The 26,448-nt window shown below is 41.6% G+C and overlaps 2 protein-coding genes across 2 annotated transcripts; one reads left to right on the top strand and one right to left on the bottom strand.

Moving 5' to 3' along the window:
- The first annotated feature begins 228 nt into the window (after positions 1 to 228).
- Positions 229 to 13,148, top strand: LOC104264393 (uncharacterized). Its single transcript, XM_059831838.1, has 21 exons — positions 229 to 251; positions 486 to 538; positions 2,148 to 2,240; positions 3,606 to 3,733; positions 4,420 to 4,563; positions 5,272 to 5,355; positions 5,912 to 6,079; positions 6,148 to 6,244; positions 6,341 to 6,564; positions 7,400 to 7,553; positions 7,629 to 7,837; positions 7,924 to 8,041; positions 8,209 to 8,414; positions 8,833 to 8,950; positions 9,645 to 9,814; positions 10,597 to 10,670; positions 10,748 to 10,875; positions 11,680 to 11,869; positions 12,303 to 12,444; positions 12,715 to 12,811; positions 13,129 to 13,148. The coding sequence occupies exons 1-21, from the start codon at positions 229 to 231 to the stop codon at positions 13,146 to 13,148; spliced, it is 2,640 nt and encodes an 879-aa protein (XP_059687821.1).
- Positions 13,149 to 21,767: 8,619 nt separating this feature from the next.
- On the bottom strand, positions 21,768 to 22,283 carry MSGN1 (mesogenin 1). The gene has a single exon (XM_009821470.2). The coding sequence runs from the start codon at positions 22,281 to 22,283 to the stop codon at positions 21,768 to 21,770; it is 516 nt and encodes a 171-aa protein (XP_009819772.1).
- Between the last annotated feature and the right edge of the window lie 4,165 nt (positions 22,284 to 26,448).

Genomic DNA, 26,448 nt, shown 5'->3' with positions numbered 1-26,448 from the left:
TCAGTAAAGCAAATGGACAGGTGACATGAATTATAAGTCTGTAGTTAGGAGGGTAAACAGCTGAAAATTATTTTCATCAGTATAAAGGTGGCAGCCTTTCTATTTAACTCAAAACTCTGAGAAGTCAGAAAGGACTGTGATTCCTATGCAAAACTGATGAAGGAGATTTTTGTTTGTGTGTGGCTATAAAGGAAAAAGCACTACAGGTAGAGGCTGAGCAAATGCACAATGGATCTGAGTCTGGTGCAGAGGTGAGAGCTTCATGATTGCTAAATGTAAATGGTCTTACCTAAGGCATCAAATATATTAACTTCTCTGATTTACTTTCCCTAACTTTCTAGTGGTTAGCAATTTCCAAGTCTAGACCTGTAGCTCTGAACTTAAGAATAGCCTAATATCCAGACCGGAACTTTCTGAGCACCAAAATTTGTTAGCAAGCTGTTGTCACAGCTGAAGCAGCTGCTAAGGCCTGTCTTCTCTTACAGGTTGCTACTAATAGGGATATTAATCTCTGAAATATGGACCCAAGAGAAATCAGGTAACGCTGCTGTAAACTGCTTTCATGTAACAATTTCCAGGCTTTTTCATAGGTGATATCTGTGTTTCAGAAGTGTCTGAAGCTCTTTTGGCAGTGATACTTGCACACTTCTCTGAGAAACTCCAAACATGGAGGTGTCTTTTAGTAACTACTCACAGCTACGCTTTATGTACCATCATATTAAGCAAATGTTTCTACCTTTTTTCACTCTGGCAACAAGCACTGATGAATTAATAGAGACTTTATTGTTGTTCTTGTTTTCTTGAGCCTAATTATTGTTATTAATCATACAATACATAAGGTCTTTTAAATATTATAAAGATATCAGTGTTTTGCCTGAGAAGAAACAGTTTTCTTAACCAAAATTGCTGTCTGCTTTAACTTCTTCCTTACAAAACAGAGCTGGTCCTGGAACAGCAGATACAGAGAGCTGGTTCTAGGACTGTCTGCCATACTCACTGCAGATAATGTATAAACATGTTAGCATTTAACAAAGATCAAAGTAAAAGGATACTGGAGGAAGTTTTATCCATCTTGGAGCAATTGTACAGCTTCTGCACTGAATCAAGTTGATAGCCTGGAATATGGGAAGAGTAAGGTCATGCTTGTCAGCATCTGTTTCATGTTCCCTAGTATGATGAGTTCTGACATGGAAGTTGCACCTCTAGTTAACTTGGGAGTATAGTGCTGAACTCTCCAGGAAAGAGGATCCTCTCAGCCCTTGAAATCACAGAATGACAGGGGTTGGAAGGGACCTCTAGAGCTCATCTAGTCCAACCCCCCCAATGCACTGTTACTATAAAAGGTCTAGTTGGCATTAGCTCACTATGTCATAGAAACTTCTGCTTGAAACAACAAATCCTGGTTTATTAGAAATATATGTCAAATGAAAAGTCTTCTCTGGTCTATAGTCCTAAATTCAGAACAGTTTGTACCTGCTTCCTGCCTTTAAGAGGTTTGGCAGTCACAGCCTGGTTTATGCTGTGGTGATAGCTTGGGACTTGAACTTCTCAAGCCATCCTCTTTGCTCCTGTGTGGTCCTTTCCCAGCATGAGCCAACTGGCTTCTGGTACTGGTACTTGGGCAGCTGAACAGAGCAGGCTGACAGGTAGCTGATGCAGCTGCTCCCCATCCTGAATTGGCTTGTGGCTCCTCTTGTGAGTAGGGGTGTGTGTTTTTGAGGCTTTGTTTGAGGTTTTTTTGGTTGGTTGTGGTTTTGGGTTTTCTAGGGTTTTTTTCTCTTTTTCAGGAGGGTGGGGGGACTTCATCTTTCTTCTTCTGTTTTATTCCGTTGAAGGTGTTCAGATTGGGACAGCCAATTCAGTACTTTCTTGTCCCTGTTCCAAAATCCTATTTCCATGACTGGCTGCTGCAGGTAGCATTTCCAGCTGACCAGACACAGTTACTGTTGGAATACTGATTTCAGGACTGGCTTTTCTCTTGGAAGTGTTGCTGGTTTAAAAAAAACCTCTAGCACCTCCTTATCAGAGATGCTAGAATATGACTGTCACAGCACTGACTTTATAAAGCAATCTGGGAAGTAACAGATTTCTGTTTGCATATTACCTTTAATCCCTTACTTACTAGCCTTTCAACACCTTTAACACAGGTCCTATGAGTTCAGAGTGCTTGGGGAACCTTTTGCGTATAACACTGAGTGCAGAATACTTTGAGGACAAATACTTATCTTTTTCTGTTGTTGGTAAGTTGATACAGAAGAGCTTGGAGAGGGAATCACACAGGGTGAAAAGTTTAAAATTCTCTGAGGTCCTCTTATACTAGTATTCCTTGGATTATTCTAAGATCATAGGGCTTAGTAGGTTGGACCTCACTGCAAGTAAAGCCAAATGCTACTTTTATTTCTGTATAACCTATCCTGTAGACTTGTGTGATAACTTAGCAATATCAAGTCTAATAATGGCTATCGTTGGACTCAAATTGCAATGCACATGATATTTTCTAAGCGTGTTAATGCTGGTGGATTTCTCTCCTGGTAAAATTGTTCCCCAGAAACAGCACATACTATTCTGAAAATTCACTAGCTGAAGCTGGCACTATGTTACTGATTTTTGCACTAGTGGCTTTCCACCTTCTTTCCTTACAGCTAAGGGACCTGGTGTAGCTATATAAATTCTTAATGAAGTTAAGAATATTAGCTGGGGCCTCTGGCTATGGGCTTAGTAATCAACAAGTGGTGCATTTGAGTGAAAAGCACCACAGAGTGCCCTGGAAGGGCAGAGTGAGAACTTTTGAGCTATAAACATCATTAGGTGTAAGACTACATGCATAAAATGTAAACTCAGCATTGAACTAGCTCTCCATGCTAGTTAGCTGTCTAACTAGATATACTTCATGACATCTATAACATCTATCTTTCTAGAATGTTAAACTTGTGTAAAAACCAGCTTAATGTATGTTCTTTGTTCCGGAGTCTTCATTCATACATAAAGACAGACACTCTGCAATTAGGATATGTACGGCTTGAAAGTACAAAGCAATAATTTTTAGAAGAAAAGAACCCAAATCACAAAATTAAAAAGCCCCAAAGGATAAAGACAGTTTTGTAGCCTAAAAAAAATGCAAGCTGAGCTTCAGTGTGCTTGCCATCCCGGTAAGACTCTTGAAGAGACTCTGTTGGCCAGGCAGGCATCAGAGAGAAACATGGCCTGTGCCAGCCGCAGATCAGACTCCTGATATTGCTAGGCTGTCATCATCTGTCAGTCCTGACAATTTTGACACTGATGACCTAACTGACTGTTCTGTGCTTACTGGGTTTTTTGCCTCTTTAGGATTTAATATCTTTACCACCTGGAGATTTTTTTTATCTTCAGTTCTTGGGCTGCTAGTGTTCCCTGTGCCAGTCTGTAATTTTACTTTTCTTACTTTCTATAGACTTTGTTACAGCTTTTTTTCACCACTTTGTAATTCTCTTATGCCTGAGCCCAGAGTATGCAGCTGGGCTGTATTGGAGCAGGGTCAGCTGAACCCTGGGATAAGGGCAGGTTGCTGAGAGAGTTTGCAGAGCAGGAGTTACTCATTAATACTGCTCTTCACTAATTGCCCATAGATCAATCTGGCATAGCCTGGGAGCTAGATGAGGCCATGGCATCACAGTGTGGCTATACGGTAACTTACAGCAATTGGAATAACATTGAGTTCCGTGCTTCTGCACTAAGCTGCCATTCTCGCTTAGAGGTAAGTCTGCTATAGGCATTTTGACTGCAATGCTGTTGTATATGACCTCTATGCAAAAGATTACCAAATTATTGATAGGTATTAATGGAGATGTCATAATGCCTTGAACATCTATTAGCAGAAAATTATTTAATTCTCCTCAAATATATTCAGAGGTCTGAAAATATCCCATGGTATTGACATTTGAATGTCATACAGCAAAGCACAGATGAACACATGAAGAAGCATATCGCACGTATGTACTTGAAGGGCAACTGCTTTCTCTTGTATAAGAATAGGGAATTCTGTCTGGCAGCTGTGTTGCACTCTGCTCTCGTATTTGGTGTCTGAGACACACTAGAGTAAAAGCTCAAAAGTTTTGGCTGCTTGTGTGCTTGCTCACTGCTACTATGTTGTAAAACACAACATCAGCTCTATTTTAGGGGGCACTGTTTTTGTCTGGCTCTGGAGCTATGTGGAAGGTTGACGCTGGTCCCCAAAGTATTTATGTTGCTATGTAGCTATACACCTATAGGGGTATAGCCTATGTAGATAATTGGGTAGAAAGAAATAATGCTTCAGTATGGAGTTGCTCTTCTGTGCAGAGGCTGGTGGGTAGATTTTGTAAGTTACTTTTAGGTCACAAGGATAGGTGGTACCTAACCAGAGATCAGTCTAACAGGCAAGTGTTCCCTGTGTCCATGCAGAAAGATGTGTTCACAGTAACTGTACAAATCAAAGCATCGCGTACTCCTGATATGAGAAATGCTGCAACTCATCTGAAAAGTGCAAGTTGCCATCACGGCCCATGGAGTCTGAGAGAGTTAGTATGTGAAACTAACTACATGGAGGTAAGTACTGGAAGTCCTTATGGGAAGGTACTTAAAGTAAGGTAAGGAAGCAAGTACTGGAAGATGCTGTCTTTGGAAGCTGATGAGATGCTAGGAATGTGTATTGGAAACAGAATTTGAATGCCACCCCCCCACCAACAGCTCACTAGCAAATGCATAGTATGTATCTTGTTTAGTGATTCATTTATATTATGCTTATATAGCCTACCAACCAGCATTAATAGCCAATAAAGTTGTGAAATAGTATTCAAAAGGTTGAGCTAATGGATTGAACTCCCTGAATGTTGCCTCAACAAATCTTATCTGAGATGGTAACAGAAATGTATACTTTCCGAAGGAAGTTTCCCTACTGAATTTGCTGGGGAGAAATGCAGACGGGGGGGAAAAAGGACTCCTCATTGAAGAGGACATGGGAGTCAAGAACAAATTTCTGGCTTTAACTGGAATTAGAAATGGGAAGATATGTGGAAAATAAGAAGAAGCTGAAATCAAGTGGACTATAGATAATGCACCAAGCATGATGGCATTTCATGCAGTAATTTTTTTATTTGAAGGGCAGGGGGTGGGGGGAAACAACTCCCTTTAGGAAACGCTAGTCTCCCTTCTCAATCCTATATTGTTCTGAAAGTACTGAAAAGACTTGTAGGGTGTTGGAGACAAGGAAGTAGTGCTAACAGCAAATCCCTTACAGTGGCTTTTTCCCTTCAGGTTTCTGTCAGGAGGGAGGTTCCACAGACTGTAAAAGGCTTCATTCAAGATGAATCTGAGGACTGGACTCTTGCCTTTCCAGAGGTAAAACTACAGTTTTTTCCTAGAAAAAGCTAGTGCAGCTTCTGGCACATCATCCTTCTATTCTGTGTCCACACAGTACAAAATGTCCTTTCAAAAAGCACTTAAGTAGGAAGAGCAGAACTTCTGTACGAAGTGGTTTTAGCATAGAGATTTTGTATGTTAGAAATACAGAGAGCTGTAGACCATGTCTCCAAGGAAGGCATGGAAACCAGTTTCTCAAAGAGCTTGGAAGTCAAGTCTTCCCCAGGCTAGAGACTGTGCAACAAAAACTGTCTTTAAGACCATATCTGGGGCCCAGGAGTGAACTGTGGATAGGTTTTTTTCTTCTTGGACCCTGTAGTTGCAATGCAGCAGTGCAGTTAATCTCTGCTCTTAATATGGAAAGTTTTCTGTATGTGAGAGGCTGAGCAGGGGAAAGCTGGAGGGGTATTTCACTAGCAGTATTTAAAATAAGGCAACAAAACTGCCGGGCAGTTTAATACAATAAATCATTCAATGTAGTAAATAAGTTACTGTGATTAGCATATTTAAACTGTTAATTAATTCCTCTGGGCAGGCAAAAGCAGGAGAAGCCTCAATATGGCAAATAGTGTTTCATCAGCCAGAAGAAAAAAAGGCTTTCCTTGTGAGTGATGCTTGGAGTGCAGGCTACGGACTCAACACCACAGACACCAGGGTTCTGCTGCGAATACCATACACTGCAGCACAAATTCAGCTGGTCAAGGTTGGTACAATCATTCCAGCCCAGCAAGCTGCCAGGATGTGTAGGTCTAACCAGATGTCTTCCTGCAGGCTCAGGGAATTACCTTTTCTGCAGTAAGATCAAGTACATTTTACAGGCAGCGATGGATGATCCTGATGGTGGATACTGCTGTGGCGTGTCCTGTAGGTGAGAAATGTGGTACCTTACTCCAATGCTTAAATGTACAGGAACTGACTTACAACTAGAGTAATGAGCTGACAGCTTTCATATCTTGTCCCTAAGATGGTGTGGACTATGCTAACAAAACAATCATCTGGACTGTTCCAAAATATATTCAACCGCTCTCTGCTGGAGCAACTAGCTTTAAGGATGTGCTTGTTGAAGCTGGTGTGGAGCTACACAAACTCTCTGCCAAAGAAATGGCTTCCAGGAAATATGTGTTATTGAATGACTTAAATGCAATTACAATGAAGATACCAATAGGTGCAGAAGGTGGCTATTACAAGGTTAGTAATTTATGTTAGGTTGCAGGTAAGGTACTCGGTTCTTTTTTTTTTTTTTCCTGGAAAGGAATAATTTTTCATCCTGTTTCTTCCAAATGAAGGATGGGGGTGAGGGAGAAGAAAGGATATATTAAAATCTCAGAAGTCCTGACCAAAGATAGCTCTTGTAAGCACCACTTTGTGAAGAATTTCTTTTCTTACGAGCACAGATGGATAGAATCCTATGCAGAACTATTGATTTGTCTCCTTCCTCAGGTTAATGCAGAGCTTTCACCTTTCAGTCCTGATGTCATACTCCTTGGAGACAGTACTAACTGGACTGTAAAACATGCGTGGGTTCTGTCGTATTTTACGCAGACCATTTAAGAGAATGGGAACAAGTCATTTGTCCACCAGACCGTATGATATTGGGATGGGCTGAGACTATACATCTAAATTTCTAGTTGCCTGGAGTAAACTAAATCCTGGATAAATGTTGTAACAATTGAACTTTAAAGGAAGTTGCAGGAGGAGCCCTTTCGCTAGTGAAAGTCCCCTGTTGCTTTGAAACTTGGGAGCAGGGGACAATTTTCAAAAACAAGTCTCCTGAGTATTTGGAGATGATCTTAAACTCTTAAGCAAAAATAGAGCTCATAATAGTGATACAGCAAGTGCCACTTAAGAGTTCATGATTCCTCAAAGGTGTTGGGGTTTTTTCATACTACTCTCCCAGTATAAAAGCAGGGCCACAGAGCTGAGAAGGACAATTGTTTGGAGCTATAGCTCTAGCTGGACCTTGAGATGCTACAATGCAATGTAAAATCATATTATACTAACAGGTGTTGATTTGAAATTCTAGACTGCTGTGAGCAGTGGACAGCATGGGGCAAAATACACCATCAACCTGTTCTTGGAACATCAGTGGGAAGATAACAAATGGGGACTAACCAAACATACTATCATCAAGGAAATAGAAACACCATTTGAACAAGTAGAACTTGCTGTAACCAACAGTAAGTAACCTAACATTGAATTTACTGAAGGTTTTGGTACTGATAAGAGCTTAATGTTACTGTGTTCCTTTTCAGACCCAAATTTGAGTGCGAGGCTAATGAATGTGACAGTGGGAACATTCCTCCCAGATGTGGAGCTTGTGAACTTAACCATTGAGGGGGCCACTGTTGCTGTACCTGAAGCTGTTCAGCATGGATATCTAACATCTGAGATCAGACATGCTAATGGAAGCAAAGCCTATGTAATACAAGTCCCATTTGATGCACCAAGCATTAAAAAAGAGGTGTGTACTAAGACACTGCAGCATACCATGTTACAGATATGATGATATCACTTGGTGATTTTTATTTCTAAATATGGTTTTCCTAGTACATGAGAGCAGACATGAGAGCATACATCCTGAATGTCACACTTGTGTTCATAACCCATCCGACAAACGAGACCTTCACTGTCCCAGTCGTAACAGTGTCTGCTGTTAAAGATGCAGGTAAACCACTGGAACTTGGGCAAAACTGTACCAGCCTGGCTGTGACTAACCTGGCTGGGAACTTGGCTGTTAATGGGTCTAACTTCAGCCAGGGATGCTGTCAGTCCTAAACAGCCCTATTAAACTCTGACATCTAGCATGCTGGCTGACTCTTGACTGTATTACAGTACTACCCACCGCAAGAGGGTTTTGTGATGAGAGGAACCTTTATCTCATTATCACTCATGGGAATGTGGACCAAAACTGGCTACCCTTCATCTCAGACTGGCACCTGACCCCAGAGGCTGCACAGAAGTACAACTACAGCCTGAGGGACAATGGCATTCATTTGGCAATCCGTGTCCCTTTTCTTTCACCTCATGTGAACTATGAGGTAAGGATGCCAGTGTGTAGCAATTAAAAGGCATGCTCTAGCTGTGAGATATGAACATGATACACTATGCCGTTGAAGGTCATAAAATAAAACTTCCCTTTGAGATGGACTTCAAAGGATTAATGGAGAACTATTTTCTGCCCTCAGAAGAACCCTTTAATTTCCATTGGTTAATATTGACAGTAGTCAAGAAAAAAAACATTCTGCAAGTACTTTAAGGCTCAGCTATCTTTAATGGCAGTTGTACATGCAATGGAGTTTGTGTAGCTTCTAGATTAAAAAAAATCTCCTGTGGATTTGACCTCTATCAAGCACCATTACCTTTGGCGTGTGATAACCTGCCCTCTTAGTCTTTGTGTACTTCAGTTGAACAGGGTGTCTTTATTCTCTTTTTTCAACCTGTGATTGTCATCTATAGGACTTTCATACCTCTGGAATAAAGGCTTCACTCCACTTAACCTTGAAGGATGGCATCACCTTGGCTAACAGGAGGGACTTCTCGATTTCCTGCAGATTTTCACCTTCAGAACTAATACGTAATGACATGTTGGATTAGCTGTTAATACTCTTTGAGATGTGTAACTAAAGCACACAAGCCCATGCAGTCGGATATGTTTCTAGAGTTTATATTTGTGTGATATACCCTATCTGCCTGTCAAATTTCCTACGAAGTAATATGCTACAAAGCAAGTCAACACATCGGAGCAACTATCCTGTCTAGTACGAGAGCAGAGGAAGGAGATGGGGAACTCTACTTCCCCTCACACCTCCAAAAGCAGGAAGCTCTTAAAGATGTTTTTGGGGTTGGCTTGGGGTTTTTGGTTTGGGTGGGTTGGTTTTTTGAGAGTGGTTTTGGGGTTTTTGTTGTTTTTTTTTTTTGGGGGAGGAGGGGGAGGGTCATCTTATAAATCAGTCATTCCAAAGCTCCTCATCTGGATTGAATGTATTGAATATTTTGGCTACAAAAATCCCTTTGGGAGGGGTGAGATCTCCTGGGAAGAAAAAGGTGAGTGAAATCAGACTTCACCCGTGTGGTGCACACTCTACTGACAGTTAGCTTGAAGAAAAATCAAGTATTAGTACTGAAGAGAGGCTTGCTCAAAACTTAATCCTTATGAGATGCCAAAGCATTTGCTAGCAAATCCATGCAGAATTTCTTTGTTGTGCTAGGCTACAGAATAAAGGAGTTTGAGTCCTGATTTGTATGGAAAAGTGTATCTTCTCTTTCAGAGTGCCTGCCCAATGGCACTGTGGTTGTTACTGCAGTGAAATTGGTAGGAGTTGCAGACCTGGACACCAGCCTGCTTGTCTTGAGGGACAGAGAGTGCAAACCCAGTCTAGTGACAGACAAGACTGCAACCTTCAAGTTCAATGTGAACACTTGTGGAACAAGTAGAAAGGTAAGGGCTTAGTCACATAAAGTTTACTCTGTGTTGGGGTAGGGTTATTACTAGAACTGGCACAAGTTCAGAGTTGAGCAGAAGCTGCAAGAAGGTCACAGCTGACTTTTTTGATAAGTAGTATAACTACAGTCCTTTTCTGAGGATAATAAATTCAGTTGGGCAGAAGTTCTTATTTGGTAAAAACAGGTTTCAAGGTCAGAGGTGTTTTCTGAAACCAGCCTTCAGTTTGACACCTCTGAGTTTTATATTAATGGACTTGAATGTGAGTTTATGCTGTTGATATATACTCATATGTCTTGCAGAAGCTGGTCAGGTGTTGCTAATGACTACCTGGCTCAAGACTAGCATGGGTCTTGTTCCTGCCACCTACATGCTGCATAAATAGAAAACAGATACAAAATAACAAAGGATCAGCTCATGCTCAAATTCAGGTTACCACAAATGCAGCTTGCTTCTGAGGGTGTTGCATCTCATGCTAGACACTGATTCTGTTGACAGAAACAACTGAGCTCTTTTTTCAGAGGTGTTTTCTGTGGTGTTTGTCATGTTCAAGGTATTGTTAGCTAATAAACTGTTTCTTCTTGACTATGGCATAGCTGTCAGCTGTTATCAGCTTTGGTTCAGCAGGCGTAGGGCTGTTGGCCAGAAATTACTGGCCATTCCTAAGTGTACTGTGCTCAGTGCAATCTGCCAGTCAAGTAAAAGGATGTGGATATTGTGTCAAAACCAAAGTAAGCTCTAATGTAACTGTCCTGTTTGTAATGATGTGTATTTTTCAGTTCAATAGCACAACTATGACATATGAAAACGACGTACTCTATTTCAGACCTGGCAATGATACGCCAGTATACCAGTAAGTGTCATTCCCTAGAAGAAGGTTGTCCAAGGTATTCTGGTTTCTAAAATCTAATGCTAAACCTCTTCCCTCAGATTGAAATTTGTATGTTCGTATGCCATCAAGCAGACTGTTGATGTCCGATATGAATCAAAGAAGAACCCACCACCGAGTATTAAGCCAGGGTTTGGCTCTCTTGCTCTTTCATTGAAGCTTTTCAAAGGTAACACTTAGATCAGACTTCACAGAATCAGAGTGGTTGAGGTTAGAAGGGACCTCTGAAGGTCATCTTGTCCAACCCCCCTGCTCATGCAGGGCCACCTAGAGCACGTTGCTCAGGACCATGTCCAGACAGCTTTTGAGTATTTCCAAGGATGAAGTAGAAACCTTTTTAAGGCCTCTAACGGAGGTTTTCCATTCCAGAATGCAATACAAATGGTCAAGTATGTATAGTGGGTCAGACTTAGCATCACAAACACATGTGGCTTTCCTGCTTGGTCTGGGCATGCTAAAAGTTTTGTGTAGTGGATGTGATGTCAGCTTCTCTCCCCTATCAACTCCCTAAGTGTTGCTAAGCAGAGTTAGTGCTGACAGAAATAACAGTAACCTCTGTCAGAGAAGGAAGCTACATGTAATACTAGTGTAAAATGGCAACTACACTGGCAGAAAGGACTAACTGAAGCCTAAACCAAACCCTCACCCTGGCTGGAGTGTCTCTGATGCATTTTTATTTTAGTACATTTCTAGAGACAGTTTTGCATGAGCATCTTACTCCAATGGGCTTTTGCAGAAGGAGGAATGTCTCTCTTCTGGATCCTCAGAGCCAAGGAATACAGTTCAGATCTTTGCTTTTGTTACCACCGCTTACTTTTCTGCCATCCTGTCCCCATTTGCTGACATCCATATGCTCTCCCTGATTTTATCATTACTGTGCCAGGGTAAATGGTGGTGGAAAGAAGACTGAAGCAGAGAGTTTATGAATGCTTACTCTGCAAAAAGGTAACTCTAACATCATACTCTCTTCCAGAGAAATCCTATTCAGAACCCTATCAGGAATCGGAATATCCAGTGGTAAAGTACCTGAGAGAGGCACTGTATTTTGAAGTTGAACTGCTCCAGCCTAAAGATGCAAGACTGGAACTAAACCTGGATGACTGTTGGGCTACAAACTCCCAAAGCCAGGACAGCCTTCCACAGTGGCCCATCCTTATAAATGGGTAAAGAGGGCTTCCCCTCTGTATTTGGTAACTGTTCAGCACAAGGCCCCTTACCTCAGCTGGGAGGAAAGGGGAAGAGGACAGAAGTCAGCTTGGGTGCATTGTTTTGTCCTGACTGTGCAACTGCTGCTAGGCTGTGGAGCGCATGTCGGTGTCAGCACAGTGGCTATGCCTTCTGCTGGCAGCAGGTCATGGGGGAGGCCAGAAGTACTTCTAGCTAACAGCTTCCAGCTGGAAAGAAAGAACAAGAAGCAACCCTGACAGCGGCCAAAGGCAGGGACCGTGAATGGGGGAGGGTCTATCCATACCCCTATGGCCAGAGGAAAATGGAGAGGGAAGTTCCTCCATAGTCCATCTCCTTGACTCGTTTAAAGATCCGGTTGAAGTGATGAAGGTTTAAATTAAATACGGTGTCTTTCACTTTCCCAAAAAGGTGTGAAAACAGCGAAGACTCCTACAGAACGGTCTTCCATGAAGTTAACTATAGTCTCAGAGTAAAATTTCCTCAGCACCTAAAGAGATTTGAAGTGAGGATGTTCACCTTTGTACAAGGCACAACTCTGTTACAAGAGCAGGTGAGATGTCTCTGGTCTGTTGTGTGCTGTCAGCAGTCCCAATATGTGAGCCTGGAGTGGTGCATGCAGCAAATGCTGTGTAAGATCTCAGCTAGCCAGGTGCTGCCTGGAGCTATTAGCCACCTCCTTGAAGGCATAGCACTGTAAGAGCAGTAAATAAAAAAAGCCACTTACCAGTGTTCAGTTCATTTCCTTTGGGGTGAGTAGACATATCAGATGTTTGCCAAATAAGACTTCCCTACACATAATATAAATATTCTTGTCTTGTAGCTGTATTTCCACTGCAGTGTTGTGATCTGCAGCACTATGCAACAGCCTTCAGGCTTTCTTTGTCCAAGGAGATGCAATCCTGGGAAACACAGTTTTGGTAAGAAAACAGGCACTTCTCAAACCACTCCTAAATCTTTGCTCAGTAATATGGCACATGCTGTCAGGAGCTGTGTCAGATGACAGACTCCTAGTCCGAGTGTGTGTTGTACAGAAAATTAACTGCTGAAATGTCTCACTGTCTAGACCGCGGTGCAGAACCACATCCACATGGGCAAGCATCATCTGGAGCAGTGCTTGTTAGGAAGGAAAACGACTAGCGGAGGTTGGTGTCAATCTTAAGTTACACTACTGCAATACCAAGCATACTGCTGTTGTAACATAACAGACTTCTGTATGTGTCTCTTCTCCCTGTAGGTGAATACACTGACTTTTGACGGAGACTAAACAAGAACTATTTAGTTTTATGAAGTTGCAATTAGGTGGCCTAAGCAAGCACAGCCTGCCCAGACTTACAAGTAAAGACGTCTTGAAAGTATCTTCTGGGAAAATACGTTGATGGTGTCTACAGAGAGAAGGGTCAGCTAACCAGTATGGGCGTATCTTTGTCTTTAAGTTAAATCAGCATGTTTCTTTCTTGTGTTTCTCTACATTTAGTCTTTTGTGTGACTTACATCTGACCTAGTCTGCTCAGCTAACATGCCCAAAACTTGTGTCTAGTCACTCTGCAGTTGGAAGCATCTGGGTTGGGGTAGGGGGAGGAAGGTGGCAACAGGTGTGAAGTCAATTGTAAATCACTTTGAGCTTTTTGAAAGCTTCGGTATGAACAAATGATTGCAGGAATCTTAAAGTCAGTAAAAGAAAGTGTTTTTTGAAGCATGATGGGGGACAAACATACTTATCCTGTAGTGGCTATTAACAGAAAAGCTGTAAACCGTGGATCTTGCAGGAGTGTTGTGGCTCTGCAATGTCAAGTTGCCTTTCCTAGTTGGGGCGAAATTGCTCACAGGGAACATCAGTGACTGTTTAGCTGGGTAAGACGTCAGCCTAAAGGAAAAAAGCTTTTAGTGAAGACTTGTAGTAGTAATAACGATAATACATGGACTCTATCCACAAAGTGTTAAGGATTCTTCCTTACTAGAGAACATGATGCTTAGGAGCTTCTGTCAGATTATCCTATCTTTTTTTTTAACTGGAGGAAAATCTCTTGGTTTCTTCTTTGCATCTGAACAGTGATGTGAAAGCAGTTCAGATTCAATATCATATTTTCCTGTTCTAAGGAAAACTATTGCTTAGCATGAATCATTATCCCTTAGGGCTAAAGATACAATAATGGGTGTCTGCTTTTTAACTTTGTATTAAATAGAATTATGCTACAGGGAATTTCTGTGAAGGCTAACTTGAGCAAGAAACTATTCTGTGAATCTATTTGCACTTTGTGAAAAAGCACGGTGTCTAGAAGATTGTAGCTCTGTTAGTACAATACCTGTACAGAGATCCCACTAAACAGTTTGTGCTATAATTACAAGCTCATGTTTGTAAGTCTTTTCTGTCTTCCAGCTGCCTGCTAAGCATATCTGTAGTAGATGTCTTTTACTGCCATTTCTGGAAAAATCTGTGTGGGCTTCATGATGAGGGTCCCTATCTGTGCATCAAGTCTGTTTTCCAATAGAGGAGGCTACTGAGCTAAAGGAGTCTTATTTTGTTACTACTGCGGTAGGTGAAGACTAAAGCCATGGAGCTGTCATATTGAGGAATGAGATGTAAATATGTCAGCATGGGAATAAAAGGAAAATGCAGAACATGTAAGCCTGACAGCAGACTTGACAGGTCAGTGACTTTGTGTTTAGTGTTTTCCCCTACGTTAACCCAGTGGATTAAGTACTAGCTAGTCCTCAGTCTGTGGGCACAGTCTATTGGGAAATCAAAGGACACACCTATAATCACCTATAATATGCTGCCAGGGTTTTGCACCTAACGGAACACAAGTATGGGCCTTTAAGTGGTATGGTGACTTCCCTGTGTGTCATCATGCTGACTGTCTCTGAAGAAATGACACTGTTATGCAATGTTTTCTCCAGATAGGTGAGTGGCAATCTTCCTCTGCCATGACAACGCTCTACCAGCACAGCGTGGGCTGCCTTGGGCAGCCTGAGCCACTTTCTCCCCTCTTATAGCTGTGCAGGGGGGAAAAATGTAGTAACTAGGGACTGCTGTGAGAACAAGCATGAGGTTGGACAGCCTATTTCAGTACCGTTAACTCAGCCTTGGTTATGGCTTCCTGGGTTTCTGATTCCTTTCTTCAAACCAAGACTCGAAGACAACATCACTTTGGAAATATGAGATTTCTATTCCTATCTTCTCTAAGGTACCTTCATTTCTTTTCGTAAGACTGGTCAATATCTTGAGGTTCTTTATCTGTTGACAGGGATTTAAGAGTTCTTGAAAAGCAAGATGATGTCCAGGTAAACTGTAGCTCTTCTAAAAGCTCTGCATAGTGCTATTTTGCAAAATGGGAAGTCTTAATAGATAAGGTGGTCCTTTAGCTTTATATTGGAAAACGCAAGGACATTCCCCTCCATGGCTGGACTGGGATTTATATAAGCCTTCTTGTCAGATTTTTCCAACAGCATGCACGATACACAAAATCTATTTGAATATCAGTAAAATATTTTAAAGACATGACAGTAATACTCTCTCTACCTCAGAGGTGTCTGTTTATATTAAAATTCAGAAACTGCCTTCCTGGTTTTATATATATATGTGTGTATATATAAGTCCCCTTCAAGTGTTGAATCAACACCTCATTGGCTTTTAAGTGGATATTTTATGACCACATGCTTTTCCCCCGGTATTTGGGATGTTATTTTTATATCCCTGTTAACACAAGTTGAAAGGAGATCAATCTTCTTTGTTTATGCTTAATGTCTTCTGCAATTTCAGGAGGTCAATGATAAAAGTTTAAGGGAAAAGAGAAGTCTGGTGTGATTTGTTTTTATAGGAAAATAGGAACAATAACAGAAGTGTACTGCAGACAGTTATTTCCACTTCAAATAAATGGTAAGTCAGTGCTACAAGAAGCCTCATTCTAGCTGGTCACTGATAGCAATGCAGAGCTCACATTTTTACTGTAGTCTATATTCAATGACATGGCTGGTATTCAAAAGTATGTGCTGCTTTGGTGATTTAAAGCAGGAACAACTTCCTATTAATATTGAAAAACTAAGAAAATTGACAATTACACCGTCTAGCCCAGTTAATTTTCTCTTTTGGTATATTGCTTTGCTTTTTTGTTTTAAATCTCAATGTCTTCAGTAAAAGTGTAAGTGCTATACACCTATATTCAGAAGAAATTATGTTCTGACAATGATCTAATGATTTGGGAAGCTTTGGTTCACAAATGGAAACAGCATTTCTATGGGAGTCCAGAAACATCTAAACACAGTGTTAGCTAAATCCCCAAATCCCAGAAAGGCATGTGCCTTGAAAGAAATGCTTTAAAGCAGAAGTAAGCTGAATCTGTCACTTTACAGTACTTGGCATACTGATAAAAGAGCAAACCTAGGCTCTTGCTGTGTAAAGAAGTGTGAAGTCAGGGGCTTGATCAGGGAGGGGGTTCAGATAGACCCAAATCCTATAGTTCATTAAAAGCAATCTGCTTTCTTGGGAGCTGGGACTTCTCTCCACAACTGAGTTTCTCATCTGTTAAATGCAATAATAGCATTTGTGGTTGTATGGCGACTAAGTTGGGGAATAAAAGTAAGTCAGACACTGGCTCCTTAGAAGCTGGGGTGCATGTATATTGTTGTGGATTGTTTGGGTTTTGGTGTTTTTAGCTACTGCCATGCAGAGCTGGAGGGATGGCCCCTGGCATCCCTAGCAGAGGGACTGTGGAGCTGTGGCAGCTGCCAGATAAGCAGCTACCCCAAGGAACTGGCTGAAGCCCTTTAGCAGGAGGCTTTCTTCCCCACCCCCCCCCCCCCCCAAGCACACCTATGTGCAGCCCAAATGTGTAACCATAAAACCTCTTGGCACCTACGTGGTGCTCCTCAGAGTAGAATTTCAAAGCACTGTGTGTGTGGGAGGGTGGCCCTGGGCTCCCCTCTGCTTTGAGGCTGGGGGGGGTGAGCTCTGCTGCTCACAGAGCCAGGGCCTGCCTGGGGAGTTTCTTCCATGTGTGATCCTTCAACCGCTGGGGAATATTCTCTCTGAGGACTTGCTCTTCCCACCACGAGGGAACTTGACCTCCTTGCCATCTTCAGGGTGTTTCTCTAGGTATTACCACTGCTCTCAGGCAACACATTGCTGCATCCTTTATATAGGGTGGGCAGAGAAGTTGTAACTCTCCTGAATTCAGGTGGAAAGACTGCCTGGGAGAGTGGAGCTGTATGAGTCTCCTGAATCCTGAGCTAATACCTTACCTACTAGGCTTCCTCCTTTCCATCTGTGTGCCTTCTGCTAGATAAAGCAGCATCATATACTTTCAGCTGCACCAGAACAGCCTCTGGTCTCTGAGGTATGAGGAGAAACCCAGAGCCTATTCTCGTACTGTTGACAGCAGCAACAATTCTCCAGCAGCACCAACTACCTGGCTGATGGCATCAGAGGAGTTAACTTGTATAAAATCCATTATATGTAACCGCCTGCTCTGCCCTGCCTTACCCTTCCCTAATAAAAGGGTTAGGATGGCTGTGGGGCAAAAATCCCACTTTTCTCTGGCTCCTGAAACTTTAAGCCCTCTGTCTCTGTGATCACACCTGGTCTGCCCTCAGCAATTCACCCAGAGCAGAGGCAAGGGCACAGCTCTGAACATGAAGAGCTGCTCAGCAAAACAGCTGGTGGGCTCCAGCCATCTCAGCTGTGATTTGGTGCCCCTTCCTCATCTCTTCTCTCCCCTTCAGCCTGCTTCACTGCCCTGCTCTCTGGTGTCTTTGGGCAGGGAGAGCACATGCACAGCATGGGCTCTTTCCTCTGGCTCCATGCAAAGTGTGGTTTGGTTGGTGTGGTTTTTTTGTCTGGGAGCGCTTGTTTAAAAGGCAAAATATATACTTGTAGTGTGCAGCAACTGACTCTGGGAGCAGCGGGATGGTGTAATCATCTCGTCAGTATACTGAGAGTGAAGGACCAGTAATTCAACCAAATTGCCAGGTTTCTGTATCTTAAGGCTTTCCCTGAGATTCTAAAATCTGTTTCAATTAATTAATTTCTATAGAAGATCTTATGTTCTTCATCCTTTTTCTCTTTGTTATTTGAGCACTTATCTGCTGCCCTTCCAGCTTTATGACTAGTATCACTCGTGAAGTATTATTTCATGTACCAATTCATTGTATGAGGAAACTGTGAATGCGGTAGAAAACTATGTTGTGGTGGCGGTTTCTTCTTTAGTACCCATGTTCTGCTCTCCACATTAGTAAGGAATTTCAGCGACATGCTAACCTGGAAAAGGGAGAGCTCTTGAGGCCAGAAGAGTTCATTTCATTGTCTTGGACTAACCCCAGTACCTTCTCCTGTACCTCTTTCTCTTTAGCATGGTAGAGAACTCTATCTCTTAGCTAGAAGGTAATTTAATTCCTCAGCCATAAACATCTGGTGATTGTTGGGCTACTACTTTAGCTTATTTACATATAGATTCTTAAAATATTGCATTAAGATAGTTCTGTGACTTGTGCAATGTTTTCAGACTGAGGTTCCACTTTTTTGCCTCAGATCTATGGATTATTATGGTGTTGCTGTTGGAATTCAATATAGCTTTATCGACCATATGAACAGTCCTGGGGCCTGGATCTCATGCCCTCAAGTGAGGGACTTAACTTGGTCTCTTTCACAACAATTAAATATCCTAAATTCCTGTGGGTAAAGGAATGGGAAAAGAAGAGGAACATTGACTGTATTCCATTTTATTTAAAAATAAATAAAATCCACCATTTGTTAACAAAACTTGTCCAAATTATTATATTCATGATGGTACTATTTCCTCTGGATCTGTGAAATGTCTATGCCAAGGGAAAGATTTAGAGAGATGTTTTATGTCAGGCAGAGCAAGAATTCTTTCCTTTCTGGGAGGGAGAAACAAACCTAGCAGATCCTAGGAGATCTGGATCACAGGCAGGTAATGAACCCACCTATACCTACTACTCATATGCCTTGGTCAGTTTTTCACCCCTCACATGCAGGTGCAAGGAGAGATCCCTTGACAGGGGCATGGCTCTGTCAGTATTGACAAATTGAACAGTGCAAGAGTACAATGTATTCTAGCAAAGTAACCCCTCCCTGGACGTGGACTTTGGTCCTGTTGCAGCACAGAGAGTGATTTAGGATAGACCATAAGCCTGTTCTTTAAGGTCAGCCATCTCGTGCTACAGCTCAAAGTATTTAAAGGTATGGCAGTGGCCACCGGTCTTCTGAGGCTAGAATATGGGCACAAATAAGGTTGAGTTCACCAGCACAGAAACAGTAACTTGAAGCCTTGCCTTTGTGGTTACTTAGAGCTGTTGCTCCACCTTGGACTTGCACAGAGACAAACTCTATATCCCAGCACTTCAAGGGTCTTCAGCTTCCACTTTCTTTGGGGTGGTGGGAAATGCTGACCCTGAGTCACTTCTCAAATCTGTAGGGTACTTCTTACTGGGCTTCCTACTCTTTCTGCGTACAGCTTTACTTATCTTTGTCTATGAGCAGCACCCTTCTGAAGCCATTAGCTAGCAGTGCCTTCATTTGTACATGGGTAAACTGAGGCAAGCAATGCTGGATGACCAGCCAAGTTAATAGATAAATTAGCAGTAAAAGTGGATCCTTCCAACTCCTTGTTCCTCTGCTTTAACCATGACCCTATAGGCTTTCTTAGCTAAAGACCTGAAAAGCATAGTTATTACCTGTAGTTTCAGGTATGGAACATCTAAGGAACAAGGTTAAAAGTCTTCCCAAGCATAGACAATCTACCAAACCAGTATATTGTGAATGATGATGGTATTTAATCAACATTATAGAGTGCTGGGACTATCTTCCTGGCTAGTGGCTTGCCAACACTAGTGAGCAGGCACCTCTTTACAGCTGTCAGAGACAAGAGTCTTTGAGAAAAGATTTGGGATCAAGCTCTCAGTTCTTGTTCTCTGTAAGATCCCACGATCACTGTACAGTTCAACTCCCTTGAACATCATGAGGACCAAATCCAAACATAATCCAGACTGACCTTGTCTATAAGGCTCTTTATCTGCTCAAACCTGGACCAGTTGCACAGGCTTATACTGAGGAATGTTATGCTGACATTACTGCTGCCATCTCATATGTGCCTAAAATTTTCTCTAGTTTGAGAATTTTACAGGGCTTTAAAAATTATTCTGCTTTTACTCTCATTGAAACCCTAAAGCTTGTGAGAAATCTAATGTGGCTTAAAACAAAACTGAAGCATATGGTATACGCTTAAATGTGGTTATATCTTGGGTGACAGTGCTACCTGCATAAATTTGAATGTAGCTGCATTTTTGAGACACTGATGGATTTCGCTCTGACTGCTCCAATATGCAGGTACCATGTGAGAAGAGCCCTGAGTCAGCTTAGGCTGAGCCTTGGAGAAAAAAATGACAGACAGTTGCCTCTCAATCCAAACAAACAGAAAGAGGGAAAGAAAAAAAAAGAGAGGGATGCAATAAAGTTTTAGCTTTGCGGTGCTCTGCTACAGGATGCATCCACAAACCTAAACCATCTGCCCCACACAGATATGCTGATCTATCCATCCTGCTGAGACAAGCTTGTTACCTCCTGGCTGCTGCTCTCTCCATGCCTTGCATCTCCCTGTGGAGAAAAGGTTAATCTCACTTAATTAGCTCCACACAAGTCAGCCCTGGGTTTTGCTGCTCTCTGTGCGCTGCTGGCCTCAGCACAGCCAAGTCTTATCAATCAGTCTGCAATGAGAGTTACAAAGCAACCCATATTTTTTGGTGGTGTGGCGAGACCTGCGTGATACCTGTCAGGTGAAAGTCAAAGTAATTAGGGATTAAGACTATATCCTCGTTTGTTTGGGTTTTGGAGGGTTTCATGTGTGTGTTTTACAGGACTGTTACTGGCTGTAGAAAATAGCTGATCTGACAGCTTTTAGTAAGGAGACATGGTTACTAGAGCCCTCCTAGGTTTCAGTACACCTTGAGGATAAAACTTTGCATCTTTCTGATACCTGAATCAATTTATTTCATGTCAGAGAGAAGGAAGGAAATCTTATTTGTTCTAGCAATTTGATGTAAAAATGTTTTCCATAATTTATGAGGCATTGAAGCAAGGGGTTTTTATACATTAAATACAGAAACTTTATATCTTTCTGTATATATTAATAAAGAAGATAGGATTTAACAGCAATTTATCTACATAAAATGTCAGTTTGCTTACATTTAATTTCCAATATTTAGCAGTCCTTGTTAGATTTTACTTATCTATCCATCAGATATATAATACAAGATACAGACCATGACACTGATATTTATTTGTTTACGAGCAAAGATGTTCTCACTATTACTTGGTTTCTTGATTTTTAGGTACAGTGGAAACGTGGATAAATAGACAACACGAATTAACTATACATGTTCTTCCTCATCCTAATATTTAAAGTGCCTACAAATCAATACACTTAGTATTCCTATAGCGGTTTTGTCATTTACTTTTTTAAAAGTCAATTTAAAACCTATGGATTTACTATTGTCCTTATTAAACAGAAGATCAGTCAGAACAGTGATATGTAAATCCTAGGAAGATCAGTTGGCTTTTTTTCTTTACTTTTGTATCAGACTAGGTTTAATATTTCTCAGAAGCTTATTATTTAAAAAGAGACATCAAAAAAGCAAAGAGCAAGACTTCTGTCTTAGCAACCTGCAGCTCAGGTTTCTAGGCAATCCTACATCACCTTCCAGCATCACGTCCTATGTACAACGGCGGCCCTCGCTCTCCCTCCCTCTTGCTCCGTCCTCCTCTTGCACCCTGCGCCACTGTACTCTGGCGAGAAAGAAATTCTGCTGTTTTTTTGTTTGTAAAGGCCCTGAGCATGCCGGGGCGGGTGCTGCAGGTGGGGTCTACACCCGCTTGACGCTGTTGAGGAGCTCCGTCAGTTCGCTGATGTACTTGATGGTGTACTTCAGGGTTTGTATTTTGGTGAGGGGCTGTCCCCTCTGGCTGTAGATGGGGGGCAGGTAGTTGCGCAGCGTGTGGAGCGCGTCGGCCAGGGTCCTCATCCGCAGCTTCTCCCTCTCGCTGGCCTTCCTCCTGCGCTGGGCGGACATCCGCACCTTGGTGCCCTTGGGCAGCCGAGCCTGCCCGGGGCTGGGCAGGTAGGCGGGGGGGAAGTCCACCAGGCTGTAGCCCACCAGGCTGCCGCCACCACCGCCGCTGCCGTAGGGGGTCTCCGCCACCACCGGGCAAGGGGACGAGGAGTAGGACTCGAAGGAGGGCGTCGGGGATAAGCTGTGTGGCGACGAGACGGGGTGCAGCTCGAAAGACCCGGCTGCGCTTTTCCAGTCCCAGGGCGATAAGCAGACGGAGTGCTCCGAAGCATCTTCCATGTTTATCAACGTCTCGTGCAATTTGTCCATGCTGGAGGAGCGCTCGGGAGAAGCAATGCCCTCTGCCCCCCAGCAAAGGCTGGAGCCGACGGCTGCGGAGACCTTTTTATGATGGAGGGAGGAAAGTGACAGAGTGGGAACGCGGGTTTGGCGAGAGGAGTTCAAAGGAGCACCACAAGTGCTAAGATGGAAAATGAACTCCTGATGTGCTAGTTTCTTCTCGGTGATAATTATCAACCTTCAGCTAAAAAGCCTTTAAGCTAACAGGCAACAGCAAGAAAGGAGGAAAAAAAGATTATCTTCTTGCAACTAAACCAATTAAGGCTGTGCATCTACGTGTAATGTTGCACTGGGGGGATAAGTGGTGAGAGAGGAAAAAGAAAATTAACAATTTTACAAAGCAATTTGCAGACGCAGAATTTAAAGATAACGACCGCTAACACAAACCCTGAATTTAAGCCACCGAACCTTGATTTCTGTGTAACTGTTTGAAGACAATGGAACTAGAGCAGGGATGATTTGATCTCTGCTGACTGCTGCTGAAGTAGTCTTTCATTATCTGCATCTTAATTGTGAAAGTCAAAGATGGTTTGTTTTGATTTCTATGTGTTATGGCTCTCTTCTCATGCGAATGCAACTTCTGTCTGGATCACTTTGGTTTTCAACAAGAGAAAAGAGGAAAGAACAGCAATGCATTCCCTGCAGTCTGTAGATTCATTTGCTATTTTAAATCATGAGTGGGAAATCAAAAAAAGGAAATCTGTAATTGTAAACACAGTCAAAGTCCTATTTAAAAAAAGAAATAGGAAAATGTCATTTAAAAAGAGATAAAAGGGTGTATAAACTTTGGATCCAAACAAATGTTTTACATGGAAATTTAATTCAAAGTAATATATGGATTAGAAGTGTGTAAGAGAAGACTAGAAGCTACTTCTGTAAGATTTTCTACCTCTAGGAATCCATTCTTCTACCAAAAAACCCTCTTTTCCAGCCCTGAGTCAATGTAAAAGTGAAGTTATATGTTAGGCAGTTCAAGTGAAAATGTATATCCTATAAATTAATAGCATTAATAATGAGCACTTTTCATCTCTAGGCTTCAGAACAGCTTATAGTGATGATCAATGATCTCTATTACTCTGGGGAAATGGATAAGCAGAGGCAAGGAGTAACTTGCCCAAAATCACACAGCAAATCATTAGGAGAGCCAGGAAAACTGTCCAAAACTACTGAGCTCTGCAGCTCTACTGAGCAGCTCAGCTGCCAGCCATGACTTTGTATCAGCACATAATGGAAGCAAAACAGAATATATAATGAAAAGAAGGGGAAAAAGACTGCCAACCTGGAGGAAAAAGAAAAGTAGGTTTTATTTTAGAGATTCCTTCTTTGTAACAATCTCTGTGTGCACCATAATCCACTCTGACAAAAGGGGGGAATGCCTCTGAACAGCACAGAGCCGAAGCAAGCTGAGGCTTTCTGGGATACACCATTTCTTTTTGGTTGTGAAATCCTCACTACAACCACTCAGAAAAAAACCCAATCCAATACTCGTTGTAGTCATTAGGAAGGCTTTTGTGAATTTTTATGAGGTTGGGAAGCAGCTTGTGGGAGACTTCCTGATTTTATGCTGAGATGAATAAGAAAAAACAAAAAAGAGAAGGATTTTAGCATTTCAGCCCGGGCTGAGACAGTTTGACACGATGACATCTACTCCATGCAGAAACTCAGGGCAGAGCTCACCACAATCAGGATTGCTTTGGGGTTTATGGTTACCTGATTGTATTCTGAGCTCTGCTTTACTCCTTCTTGAAGAAAAATGAGCTGAAACAGTCCTAAGAATCACAAATGCCTGCTACAAATTAAAATTAAGACAAGATGAATGACAGGTATTTTCTGTGACTTCAGTGAACTGAATGAGTTTAATTGAGCACCAAGACAATGATCACAAGGCCACAAGTTAGACATAAGGTTTAATTTAGCGTAAATAGGGGGCTTGTTCGTGTCCCAGTTAAAATCTTTCCCCACTCCTTTTGTCTTTTCTGCTGCCTATTTGTGTTTATAGTGCCTTTTCCATTTGATATGTCCCCTGGTCTTATTTTATGTCTTTCCCTTTTTTGGTAAACACAATTAAAAGTCTACAAATGGACAAAAATCAGGAGGGGGAGGTGGAAGAGGAGGAACTTCTGTGCCAAGAAAAAGGAACTTGCAAATATATGCATTTGTGTGTATATATATATAAATATATTAAAAATACACATATTGAGCATACATATATATACTGTTCTGCTCAGCAGTTTTGATTTTGGAATCAAACGTTAAATAAATGCAGTCAAATTTAGAAGCAAAAATTTCAACAAGTCACTTATTTGTTGACTATAAACAATGCATGTTGCCAGTTAATTTATACCCCTAATCTATGGGTAAATCATAGAAAATGTTGCACAGTCACCAAGGGGGAAAAGATTTTGTGCATGTCCAAGATGCCATTGCTGTAAATGACAAGTGTGCACAGTCCGATTTCATCTCTGTATTCTTATATATAGGAATTGGGATGAGATTAGGCAGGGAAGAGTAATGCAAATTATAGCAATAGCTATAGCTTTTCTTATATCTTACAGGTAAATGTTTAGAGTGACCAAGACAGGGTATTAAAGTATGTGGACAACTGCTCTGGTTGCATGAAAAATCAGTGGATCTTATAAGCTTATGCTTTTATAAACTGTTACACAGGCAAGAAAAAATTACAGGCTTTTCTATAAATAATACAGGGCTAACACTCATACTTGAAAACTGCCTTGCAGCTCTGCATCCTGTTTTATTACCGTCGTGCTCCCTGGTGCTATTTTAGCTTGGACCCAGCTAGTTACGTCCCAGACATTGCCTGACCGTGGTTCAGGGGATGCTGCCGAGGGCATAGGGGTGAGCAAAGGGTTTACCCATATGAAAGCAAGCTTTGCCATAACACACGTCTTCAGAGCCAGAGAAGGGGCTGTGGCCCTTTTTGCTCTACTGGAAAAGATGCAGCCAGAGGTTCAATTTTGAGAAATAACCACCCATTTCTATCCACAGCCTCCAGGTTTCCAAAATGTACTCATGTGAAGTGTGCCTCAGTTTTGGCCAAATCAGGAAATTATGTAAGGTCTCTCTCCATGATCCCTGTAAGATCCATAGCCTGTGTAAGTCAACAGAGTCTCACGGTATGTAGCTGTTCTTGGATTAGTTAGTTTTGTATAGTGCTAGGTTTCCACTTGGAACTATGAGAATTCTCAGTTAGGAAATTATCTCACAAAGTAGGGACAATTATAAGGGGAAAAATTACTAGGAATGGTAGAACAGTTCACAGTGTTGTTTTATAACAGGGCCTTAAAAAGTACCATACAGAGGAAGGCATGGCTACAGGCTGGTTTATTTTTCTATACCCTATGATTGTTGGATGCTCTCACTGAAAAGCTAAGAAAGTCTAGTATTTCAGGTGGCACCTTCCTAGAAAGTAAATCCATGAAAAAAATCTTTACTTTATTCTACCTCTCACAAATTTTAGGAATTCCCTATTTGTCTGTCAGTAATGTCAAAAGATTGAAGGGTAGTGAGATATGAGACTAACGTCAATGAAATACGAACTGACACTTAAAAAATTATAAGGCTTTTTCTGCTTGACTGATAGTTTTGATTTTCATTTCAGTAATTTATTCTGCAGTATGAAGGCTAACACCTCAATCTTCATCTCCTTTAAAATGAAAGGTTCCCTGCTCATATTTCTGAATTCGTTACAGAAGGGAGAAGAAGCATGGATGGATGGAAGGAGCAAAAATTTTTCTATTTAAAAAGAAAACCACTGATGGAATAGAAAATTTTTAGAACTTCCATATGTAGCTGATTCAGGTTTTAAATTTAAAATAAGTTGTCCAGATAATTTCTGTCATCCTCAAGTATGGTAGATAAATGCATTTTTTGTATACAGTTATTTAAGGACTGATCTACTTTTTTTTTCTAGAGTATATTTTCACCAAGCTGTGAGTTCGGTAGGAGAAACAGACTTGTAACAATAAGTAGAAAATCATATCGGATGGGAAGAATGCAAGCTGAAACAGAGTAAACATGGATAAATGTGTTTCAACAACACTAATCCCATAACAGTCAGCCTCCTTTACAATTAGGACAGAAGTCCAGTCTTATTTTATTGACAAGAAGCAGATCA

The sequence above is a fragment of the Gavia stellata genome, chromosome 2 (genome assembly GCF_030936135.1).
Source record: "Gavia stellata isolate bGavSte3 chromosome 2, bGavSte3.hap2, whole genome shotgun sequence".
Classification (NCBI taxonomy): domain Eukaryota; kingdom Metazoa; phylum Chordata; class Aves; order Gaviiformes; family Gaviidae; genus Gavia; species Gavia stellata.
Note: the sequence above shows the minus strand (reverse complement) of the source record. Positions and strands in the feature narration are given on the sequence as shown.

Bases quoted from the DNA above. Each gene is read 5' to 3' on its own strand.
- LOC104264393 (XM_059831838.1), top strand. From the start codon at position 229: ATGGATCTGAGTCTGGTGCAGAG. The intron at 8,415-8,832 runs GTAAGGATGCCA...TGTCATCTATAG, and splicing joins CACCTCATGTGAACTATGAG to GACTTTCATACCTCTGGAAT. The intron at 10,876-11,679 runs GTAACACTTAGA...ACTCTCTTCCAG, and splicing joins TTCATTGAAGCTTTTCAAAG to AGAAATCCTATTCAGAACCC.
- MSGN1 (XM_009821470.2), bottom strand. From the start codon at position 22,283: ATGGACAAATTGCACGAGACGTTGATAAACATGGAAGATGCTTCGGAG.